At 35.5% G+C, this 11,211-nt stretch overlaps 1 protein-coding gene across 1 annotated transcript; it reads left to right on the forward strand.

Annotated features, from left to right (window-relative positions):
- Positions 1–216: 216 nt before the first annotated feature.
- On the forward strand, positions 217–10,826 carry LOC124372314 (glucose dehydrogenase [FAD, quinone]-like). Its single transcript, XM_046830695.1, is given in 4 exon segments — positions 217–631; positions 9,287–10,101; positions 10,103–10,237; positions 10,239–10,826. Coding segments are annotated over 4 exon segments (1,953 nt in total).
- The last annotated feature ends 385 nt before the right edge of the window (positions 10,827–11,211 follow it).

An 11,211-nucleotide genomic window follows, 5' to 3' on the forward strand; every position in this document is an offset into this window, starting at 1 on the left:
CAGTTGTTCTTATTCAAGTGCGGTGAAACTTGGGGGAGTTACGAGCTCAGTAGGAAATAATAATGGACATTTTTACCAGCTCAGGAACATTCTGAATACCAAAATCCTCCTCAAAGGACAAATGGTACCCATCCTAGGTTACGTCATCCGAAAGCTAGGCAGCACTTAATAAGGAAAAACTACTCCACTACGAATCAAAGTGAACTGGGACAAACAATGAAACGTTTCAGCTTTTCAAATAATAGATCTGGATCTCGATCAGCGGATCGGAGTTCTCGTTCCCGTTCCCGTTCTCGCTCAACATCACCGTTAGCCTTGGAAATGGAACCTCCGTTTCAAGTAGTGAAAACTCGAAGAGAAATTGCAACTAATGGGAAAAGAAGACTCCAAAATAACCTGACAAATAATGGAAGCTCAAGCAAAAAAAGAACGAGGTTCATTGCAGGCAATTCCACTGCCCAACATAACCTCAACACAATTGAGAAGACAATTTTCCTTTTTACTTCTCGTTTTAGCCCAGAAACAAAAAGTGAGGACATTGAACAGTACTTAACAAATAAGAAAGATGGAAAATATGTTGTTGATAAGCTCAACTCAAAGCGACCAGACTTGTACTCTTCGTTTAAAGTAGGTATCCCATCCCAATATTTCAACGAAATTTATTCTCCTGAGTTTTGGCCATACAACCTTTATGTATCAAAATTCATAAACAGAAAGCCATCTGCCGACACAGTAACTTTGCCTACTTCCAACCATGGGCAAAATTTAAACTTAGTAAGTGCCTCGCCCCTGGAAAAACCATGATGAACTCGGTGAGTACAGAGTGTCTCTCATTAATTTAATTCAAAATGTGCAGTGTCTTTCTAACAAACATTCGCTGATTGAAAAAGTGGCCATTAACTTGAACCTAGATATACTATGTTTATCGGAACATTGGCTTTCCTCTGAGGAACTCAATGAATACATTGGTAACCTTTCATTGGCCTATGGTTACTGCCGCTCCTCAAGGATACACGGTGGAGTAGCCATATATTCTAGGTTCTAGCCTATCCACTGAACTGGACTGCGAACTAGCCTGCATTGAACTTGTAGATCTAAACTTAGTTTTAATTGATGTGTACAGAAGTCCAAATGGACACTATGACAATTTTATGCATATAATGGAAAAAGTGTTAGCCATATTAATCAAAAAAGTTGAAACGCAATTGTGTGCGGAGACTTCAACCTTCACTTTTCGCCTCAAGGCCAGGACAAGAATGCCAGAAACGTTGTTAACCTATCCTCCATGTATGGACTTAAAATCACAATAACTGACCCCACTTGACACAACACATGTTTGGCAGTGGCGTAATACATACCCCCGCAACCCCGCAATGCGGGGGTCGGGCGCGCGCGGCGTGTCAAGGGGCTGCGCACACGAAGGAATGAAAAAAAATAAAAAAAAATTATACCGATTTTACCAAATTTCTTAAGGTTGAATATCACTATTTTTCATTGTAATTCCTTATAATTTTTTTTGTATAAATGAGCTAGCGAGGAATATATCGTAGGCCTATTATCATTTCTTGTTTTAGTTAAACGCCTTCAAAACTAAAGCAGGCAAACTATTTGCTGAACCGCCACGGAAGTGTATTTTAAGGCGCTTTAGGACTCCGTGTGTGAGCGTGGGGGTGTGCGTGCGTGTACTGCCTTGTTTCATGTTGCGACTTGAATACTCCCCTCCCTCCCTCCACACTACCAAGTACCAATTTATTGTTAGGTAGTTCCTTCACAGTATACTGTGGTTTCCTTGTCACTCAGTCATATATTCATTACTCGTTACGTTTACTGCATTTTCGAAAGTTGTGATTTATTCAGTAGCCTACAACTGTGGTGGCGGTGAAAAAGGTGTTTGCAAACTACACCTCTTACAGGAAACTTATATTATGGGACGATGTACTAGAAAACTAAATCAATAATTAAACAAAAAAATGTCTAAAAAAACCTAGTGGTGCAGAATACCGAAAGCGGAAGAAGGAGGAGGAGGAAGAAAAAGCAAAAAAAAACACCAAAAAATTGATCTATTTTTTAAATCTGACATATCTCTTAGTAAAAACAATGACAGTGTAAGGAAACAAATAACTTCCGGTTTAATTTGTGAGTGTAGTGAAATAAGTTCTGACCTACCTACCATCGAGACAGAAAAATGGAACATCTACTCAGACCCCACCTGAATTCACAAATAAAACGAACCAGACGTGAGTCTAGACGTTAAGATAAATAATGATAGCTGTAGCTGTACCGTAGACATTGATAAAAACTGTGTTTTGCATATTTGATACTAATGAAATCAGTCAACAACGTGTGTTTTTAAAACTGACATTGGGCTCTACACTAATGACGGAGTGAGAGTATCCCTCTTAAAAGAAGAAGATAAAACTTTCATTTTGAATTCTGAACCATGTAGGCCCACAGGGCCTTTTCCTAAAGGACTCGACAAACAATAGATCTTTTAGCAGTGATTTTTATTACAAAATTGCCAAAACGGGCCAAAAACTAGAACGGTTTTGGCTTTGTTATTCACCTTTATTAAATGGCGTATACTGTGAACCTTGTTGGTTGTTCGCTGACAGAAACTGACCCTAAATTTAAAGATGCTTGGTGTAAAGGTCTAATAAATGATTGGCAAGGTTTAAGCAAAAAAATTAAAGAACATGAAACATCTCGTATACACTTAAATTCATGTTTAGCATATTAGTACCGTAAAAAAATAGCCAAGATGCAAAATCACTTATTCAAAAGTATGAACCTGAGTATTGTGAGATTCTCAAAAGACTTTTAGATGTAGTAATAAACTATGGCTACTTGTAACACTTAGCGTTCAGAGGGCATCGGAATGAAAATATTGAAACAGTGGACACTACTTCTGGAAACTTTTTGAATATTATAGATTTTGTTGTCACGATACGAATCCTCTTCTAAAAAGTCACTTAGAAAACGATCAAAGCAAAGTTAAGTATTTGTCTCCCAAAATCCAAAATGAAATGATCATGTTTGCGTCACAGCATGTTCTGGATGAAGTTTTTGTAAGTGAAATCCAAGCAGCTCCTTTCTTCTCTCTGGTATTAGACACCACTCAAGACGTCTCAACAAAACTGATCAAACTATCGATAGTAATACGGACATGTGGCAGTCCAAAACTACGAAAAACTTGAAATTAAAGAATCATTCTTAGGGTTCATAGCTCTTACAGGCCAAAATTCGGAAAAAAAAAAATTACTAACGAGGTTTGTAATTTTTTGGAAGAAGAAAAAAACAACATTAAAAATTGAAAAGTGTAGAGGCCAGGGTTATGACGGTGGCAGCCGTAATGAGTGGAAACTATTCTGGAAGATACCAATCTAGAATAAAGCAAAAGTCGCCAAATGCAGAGTACGTGCATTGTGCCTCGCATAATTTTAATTTGGTACTCAATGACTCAGTTACTGACATAACAGAAATGATTTTATTTTACGATTTGGTCAATCAAATTTACGTGTTTTTCGGCGGAAAGCCTGCCAAGATGGCAAGCTTTGAGAGAGAAATTTTTCTATGGAGCAAAGGGGGTCTATACTTAGCAAGACACTCAAAAGATTGTGTCCGACCCGTTGGTCATCTAGGTACGATTGTTTACTGGCCATAAAGTGTAACTTTGTTTCTGTCTTAAGCTGTTTGACGAATATTATTCTGACTTCTAAAAGAATAAAGAGGTTTTAGAGGCAACTGGACTCTCAAAAAAACAAATGACGTGTTTTCAATTTGTATTGATGCTTACTTTCCAAAGTAAGGTTTTAGAGAGAATTAATATTTACATCTAAAACACTACAAAAAGAGGGATGTATCAATTGACGAAGCTTACAGCCCTTCTTGGAAAGAGTATGACTGAACTAAAGAGAGCAAGAAATGAGTTTGAAGGTGTTGTTAAAGAAGCTGAAACGCTAGCCAGGGGATGGAATATTGAGTCTTCTCTGCCGACTAAACGATGTAAAAAAGTAAAAAACTTTTTTGACGAACTGACCAACGATGTTGAATTTTCTAAATCCATTGCAAGAATTCAAAGTAAAAGTATTTTACAGGAGCTTGGATATAGTTATTGCTCAAATCTCCAGACGTTTTGAGAGCATGGTCAGGATTAACGATCAGTTCATCTTTTTAACTCCAAAGTACCTCACAGAGAAAAGTGATGATGAACTAATTTTTTCAGCCAGGAAGTTTTGTGAGAAGGTATGAGGAAGATGTTTCACACGGGTTGGAGACACAAATAGTGTGTTTCAGAAACATTGTTTCGGAATGAAATAAAAACAAGAGGATTGAAAAAAGTTAAGGATTTAGCCTCATATTTAATGATAGAAAACGTGACTTTGTCAAGCAGCCTTCCTGATGTCTGCACAGCGATGATGATGTTCTTGACTCTCGCCCAGTTTACGTCAGCGTCAGCGGAAAAGGTTCGTAATCACCAAAATATCATAAAAAACCCGTACTAACTAAAATTAATTTTTGTGTTAAGAAGAGTTATTATACCCTTTAATTATATACTTGTATTATAACCTGAAAATGGCATATATGTTAACAACATAGTTTTTTAATACTTATATAAATTTTCAGGTCATTTTCTAAAAACTCAAGCTCATAAAGAATTATTTGAGAAACACTATGACCAATACCAGGCTGAGCGCTTTGGGAGTCTTGAGCATAGAACATGAACGGGCTCGTAGGATCAACTTGAAGATGTTAGCTGAAAAAATATTTCAGTTTTAAGAAGAGGAGATGGGTTTAAATAAATGGAAATAATTAACATGTCTACAATTTTTTCTATTTTTATTTTTAATGTTTGAGATAGTTTCATTAATAAATAATTATGATGAATAATTCATTTTAAAAGTTTTCTTTTCCTTTTTGATCTTTTTTACAAAATGTATAAAAATTAAACATTGCACAGCACGGGGACTATCAACTATTTACACAAATTTAAAGCCACTCTTAAAAAGTAAAGGTTTGTTTTCTATTACAATTTACCGTAAGTAGAGTGAACATCATGAGAATAAAGGTAGACCAGGGGAAGTAGGCTATAATTATAACGATGCGTGTAGGTCAGTAGGAGGAAGGAAGGGCGGGGGGGGGGGTGTTAGGAGCCGACAGGAGGGGCGCATTTCAGTACGCTGCGGGGGGGGCGCGACTCTGTTCTAGTTACGCCACTGATGTTTGGACAATGTTTTCACTTCCTTTGGGGATCAGTTAAATGTTAGCTTAAGAAATTTCCATGTTAGTGATCACTTAGGTTAACTTTTTGTGTTAAAAAATGTAGAGTTAGTTTCAAATTTTAATAGCAACCCTTGTCTAGTCTATAAAAATGTGCCAGATATTAATGATAAAACCATCAATCTGTTTAAGTATCTGTTAAGTAAGGAAAGCTGGTCTGATGTTTTTATTGACGAAGGCATTAATGAGAATTTTAACAACTTTGTAAATAGTTTTAAATATTATTATGACATAAGTTTTACTAAACGTATTAGAATAAACTCTGGAAACACTAAGAAACCCAATAGGCCTACAGGAGGTACACATTGGTACACTGCTGGACTTGGAGAAATAAAGAATAGGCTAGACTTTCTCTACCCACTAGCTAAAAATGAAAATGAACAGCAAAATTGCAATCTCTTTAGAACCAGTTATAATAGGCTTAAAGCATGTTATAGGAACAAAATAAGAGATGCCAAAAAGAAGGCAAATATGTTAAAAATAAAGTGTTCAGAAAACCAAACTAAATCATTGTGGAATATTGTAAATAAGTCTAAGAAAGGCTCAAGTGGAACTCATAGGTTTGATGATAATGTTTTTACTCCAGATGAATTTAATAATTATTTTGTAAATGTTACAAAAGAAATCAAACAGACCCTGACTAGTCAAAATACAACTCACTGTGCTTTAGATTTTCTACTTCGTAGAGATATTCCTGAGACTGTAACTTGTTTTAGTTTTAATGATGTCTCTGAAAATGATGTACTAAATGTAGTTAAACAGTTGTCCAATAGGTCAAGCAAAGATCATTTTGGTTTCTCAAACAGACTAGTAAAAGATACCATCTGCTGTTACATCACTCCTCTTACTGCTCTTATCAATAAGTGTCTGTCTCAAGGTGAATTTCCTAACATTTTAAAAGTTACTAAGGTGATTCCTGTTTTTAAAAAGGGTAAAAAAGATCAGCTTAACAACTTTAGACCTATTGCAATTGTTCCTGTCTTATCTAAGGTAATAGAAATTATAATCAGCAAACAGCTTATGCATTACATGGAGTTTAACAAGTTAAAATCTGTAGTTCACAATTTGGTTTTAGAAAAGGTCTTTCTACAGCCAATGCCTTAATAAAATTGGTGGAACAAATTCTAGGCTGCTTTGAAGAAAAGGAACTTGCTGCGGTCACCTTTTGTGACCTTAGCAAGGCCTTTGACTGCGTGTCTCACGAGCTGTTAGTAAACAAACTTCAGCACTATAAAATTGAAGGCTCTGCCTTAAAAATTTTCCAAAGTTACCTGAAGAATCGCAAACAATATGTAGTAAGCAACAACAAGGAATCAAGCAGTCTAGATGTGAATTGTGGTGTCCCGCAAGGGTCAGTGCTTGGCCCCATACTTTTTATTATTATGATCAATGATTTAAGTGAATGTGTACCTGCGGATGTCGTCCTCTATGCTGATGACACTACAATCATAAATAAATAACCTAGTAGCAGTCTAGCATTGGCACAAGCTAAATCAAATCAAAATCTCATTCAAAATTGGTTGACTGCTAATGAATTGGTATTAAATACAAATAAAACAGTGACAACCTTTTTTGGCCTTAAAGAAAAACCAGAACAACGCACAGAAAATCCAACTTTTTTGGCCTAACCCTTGATCCAACACTAAGTTGGCATCAACACATAATTGGTCTCAAAATTAAACTTAGCAGAAGCATTTATGCCTTAAAACGCTTATGTGGTGAATTGGACCAGAACGGGATCCGCACTACCTATTTTGGTATTTTTCAATCACATATTACCTATGGTCTTGTTGTATGGTGTGGAGCCTCCCATGCTGAAGAGGTATTTATATTACAGAAAAAGCTATCTGTATCATTGCCGGAGCTGGTAGGCTTGATCACTGTAGGGATATTTTTGTACAGCTAAGGATTCTCACTCTACCTTGTGTGTATATAATGCAATGCTTGTTGTACCTTAGAAAAAATGAAGACAGAATTATGCTCAGAAATGAAATCCACTCATACAATACAAGAAATAGCCATTTAATAAATCTACCTCCACATAGACTTAGCAAAAGTGAAAAAAACCCTCTGCACATTGCATCTAGATTTATGAATAAATTGCCTATGAAAATTAAAAAATTAAAAGACTGTTCTTTTAAATCAAAATTATACAATTTCTTGTTAAATAATGCATTTTATTCAATAAGTGAGTTTTTATTGAGTCAATGGACTGACAATGACTTCTTTAACTAGTGAAGTACAATTATTATAAATTTGACCTGCCTATGTATTTGTGTGAAATATCTTGTGGCCAATAAATTATTCTATTCTATACAAAAAAGTAAATGTTAATCTTTTATAATTTTAAAATACATTTGGAATAAATGTACAACTAAAAAGTATTTTGCTTACTCTAGTAGACCCTCTAGACAAGGTTGAAAGTTATAGCTGTCCGAATCTGTCCTATTTTTAAGTGTTATCTGTTTTTAGAAGTGTTATATATATTGGAAGTTTTTAACACATATTTCATATACAATGTGAGTTTAAGTATAGATACACTATTTAGTTTCTGATGGATAAAGATGGAGGAATGGAACTTGGGATACTTTTTAGGAAATAGAAGTAAATTTTACTTTTTTCTGTTATAACTTATTTGGGGCGGGGGTGGCTCAAAGATTTTAAATGAATAGACCTATTAAGTAACACCTCATCTGAAAGGGCTTGATAAATGAAGGACAGTGGAAACTAGCTTTATATCTCTACCGAGTACAAAATGGCAGCTCATTGAAATTAATTAAGTTAAAAGCATGGGTGGATCCTGCTCAACCTTTAATGGACAAAGATAGAAAAATTAAACTCAACATTTAATTTCCTCCAAGAAACAGAAGCAAACCATTTCCCCCAAATGGGCTTTTCGAGGGGCAGTTTAAAATGTTTAAATGTAAAGTTACAGTAGCACTAGTAATTACAGTTATTTTAAGCAATAAAACGGCTAAAACGTACTAACCTGCGCTTTTATATCTTTTTAAACTGCTGTCCCAGGACAGTTTGACAATGTCCAAGCCTATTATAGAAACTGGAAATGGCACGCTGTATGAATTCACACAGGATTGTTTTGAATTTCCACAATCCTGTACATATTCTGTACCTAAGGTTATTAATGCACTGGGGTTTCGTTTTATAGACGTTGTTTTTAATGTGACCCCACACAAAGTAGTCAAGTGGGGAGATAAGTGGAGCTTCCCACTGTTCTTCTTTTATCAAGACTTTCAAATGAGGTGTCACTTAATGGGTCCTTACATTTAAAAGGTTTGAGCCACCCTCCCCTCAAATCCCATTTTGGGGAAGTGGGCAAAGTTGTAACAGTGACTAAAAAGTTCACCTCTATTTCCTAGAAAGGTGTCCAGAGTTCCATCCCTCAATCTTTATCCATCTAAAACTAAACAGCGTATCCATAATTTAAACTCACACTGAAAATGAAATACATATGTGTTAAAAACTTCTACCATGTTAATCTTCAATCCTAATGTTCAAAATTACAAAACTAGATCCAAGGACAGTGCTGTGGTTGGCCTACATATACTAAGTAATACTGCAAATAGAAATTTAAAGATATATATTCCCTCAGACCTTTAACAAATAAATATCATAAGTCGCTCTTGTATGATATATTTTGAAATTAGTTTTAAATAACCCTTTTTTATTCATTAAATGAATTATTTAGTTTTGATAATCTTATTTTTTAATGAATTTTCATATAGAAGTTGTTAAATTGTTTGATTTATTTCAGTTTGTGTGCTGTTTATTGTTACATTTCTAATTAAATTTATATATTTTTAACTTGTTCATTTATAGTTTATATTAATTTATTAACATGTTAACCTGTTGATGTAGTATATCGCAGTTGAGTCTCTTTTTATTATTACTATTTATCTAGACAAGAATTATAACCACTTGAAATAAGCTGACTTACAAACTAGTTTTGTGCAAAAAACTGTGAAGTGAATATAGTTAAAACTTGTATAAGAACTGTATTTCTATTGTTGTAGAGATCAGTGTGGCGAGACACATGAAACATACTCTAATTGGCTTCATGAAGAAAATACTTGCTCAGATTCTCAAGATATTGGTGATTTTGGAAGTTCTCTGATTAAAGACATTTACACATCTATCAAAAAGGCAGAATATGATTTAGCCAATCCATCAGATTACCCTCCCCACTACAGTCCTCAGGAGGGAGAAGAGTTTGATTTCATCATTGTTGGTTCCGGCTCAGCGGGGGCTGTCATTGCCAACCGCTTGTCTGAGATCTCAGAGTGGAACATACTCCTTCTTGAAGCTGGTGGTAACCCTACAAAAACTACTGAGATACCCAGTGTTTACATGGCACTTTCTAAGTCTGAGTTGGATTGGCAGTACCAAACAGATCAGTCTGAGGATAACTGTCTCGGGATGGTAAACAATAGTTGTAATATGCCAAGAGGAAAAGTGCTTGGAGGCACAAGTGCGATTAATGGGAATATGTATGTTAGAGGAAACTGGAGAGATTTTGATTCATGGGCAGCTGCAGGAAATGAAGGCTGGGATTATGAAAATGTTCTAAAATATTTCAAAAAATCAGAAAACATTAAATCAAAAGAGGTTCTGCAAACTTCAAATTATCAAAATTACCATGGAGAAAATGGATTTTTAACAGTAGATTCATTTAATGATTATGGATTAGATGGTTTAATTAGTGGATTTGCGGAAGGAATGAAAGAACTTGGATATGATACTAATATGGATGTAAATGGAGAATCCCAAACTGGGTTTGCAAAAGTACAAGGAACAATTATTAATGGAAAAACGTTGCAGTACTGCTAAAGCTTTTTTAAGTCCAATTAAGGACAGAACAAATCTGAAAATTTCTAAAAACTCTTTAGTGACCAAGCTAATTATGGGTAAAACTACTAAGACAGCACATGGGGTGACATTTTTTGGATAAACAAGGTAAAGAGATCCAAGTCAGAGCAAGAAAAGAAGTCATTATTTCTGCTGGTGCTATAAACTCTCCACAGCTTCTAATGTTATCAGGAATTGGACCCAGAAAACACTTAGAAGAGTTGGGCATTGAGGTGATCCAAGATTTGCCTGTAGGTGAGAAACTACATGATCACATGATAATGGTAGGACTTGTGTTGTCTTTTAATTACACAAGAGAAATCAAGTCAATTACTGATCATATGTATGACTTTCTGAAAACAAGTAACAGCAAATTATCAAGTATAGGTATGTTGGGGTACTCAACTTTTATAAATACACTTGAAAACAAAATTGATTTTCCGGATATGCAGATACAACATGGTAACTTTGAAGTTAATGATGTAAAATCACTTGCTTTAATTTTAGATCGTTTGGGTCTTAGGGAAGAAATAAGTAAGCAGTATCATGAAATCAATTCTAAGAGATACATTGTACTGTTACTACCAACATTGCTTAGACCGGCCAGCACAGGTAAGATATTGCTGTCATCTACAGATCCCACTGACAAACCACAAAATCATAACAGGATTCCTATCAAACGATGATGATTTTGAAACACTTTTGCGCACAACTGAGTTCATTTCAAAATTTTCCTCAACAAAAGCAATGAGGAACTAGACACACAGTTCCATGAGATAGCTCCACCTGCTTGTACAGTTCATCCTTTATCATCAAGAGAATTTAGGAAGTGTGCATTAAGACATCTCACATCGACCTGCTGGCATCAGACGTCCACATGCAAAATGGGATCTGAAAAAGACCCCACTGCGGTAGTCAACCCCCAACTGCAGGTGAGAGGTGTGAGACAGCTGCGAGTAGCGGACGCTTCCATCATGCCTTCAGTTGTCAGCGGCAATACCAATGCGGCGGTTATTATGATTGGTGAAAAGGTAGCAGACTTAATCAAGGAAAGTTGGTTGTAGAAATACT

Source organism: Homalodisca vitripennis, unplaced genomic scaffold (assembly GCF_021130785.1).
Source record: "Homalodisca vitripennis isolate AUS2020 unplaced genomic scaffold, UT_GWSS_2.1 ScUCBcl_2769;HRSCAF=7852, whole genome shotgun sequence".
NCBI lineage: Eukaryota > Metazoa > Arthropoda > Insecta > Hemiptera > Cicadellidae > Homalodisca > Homalodisca vitripennis.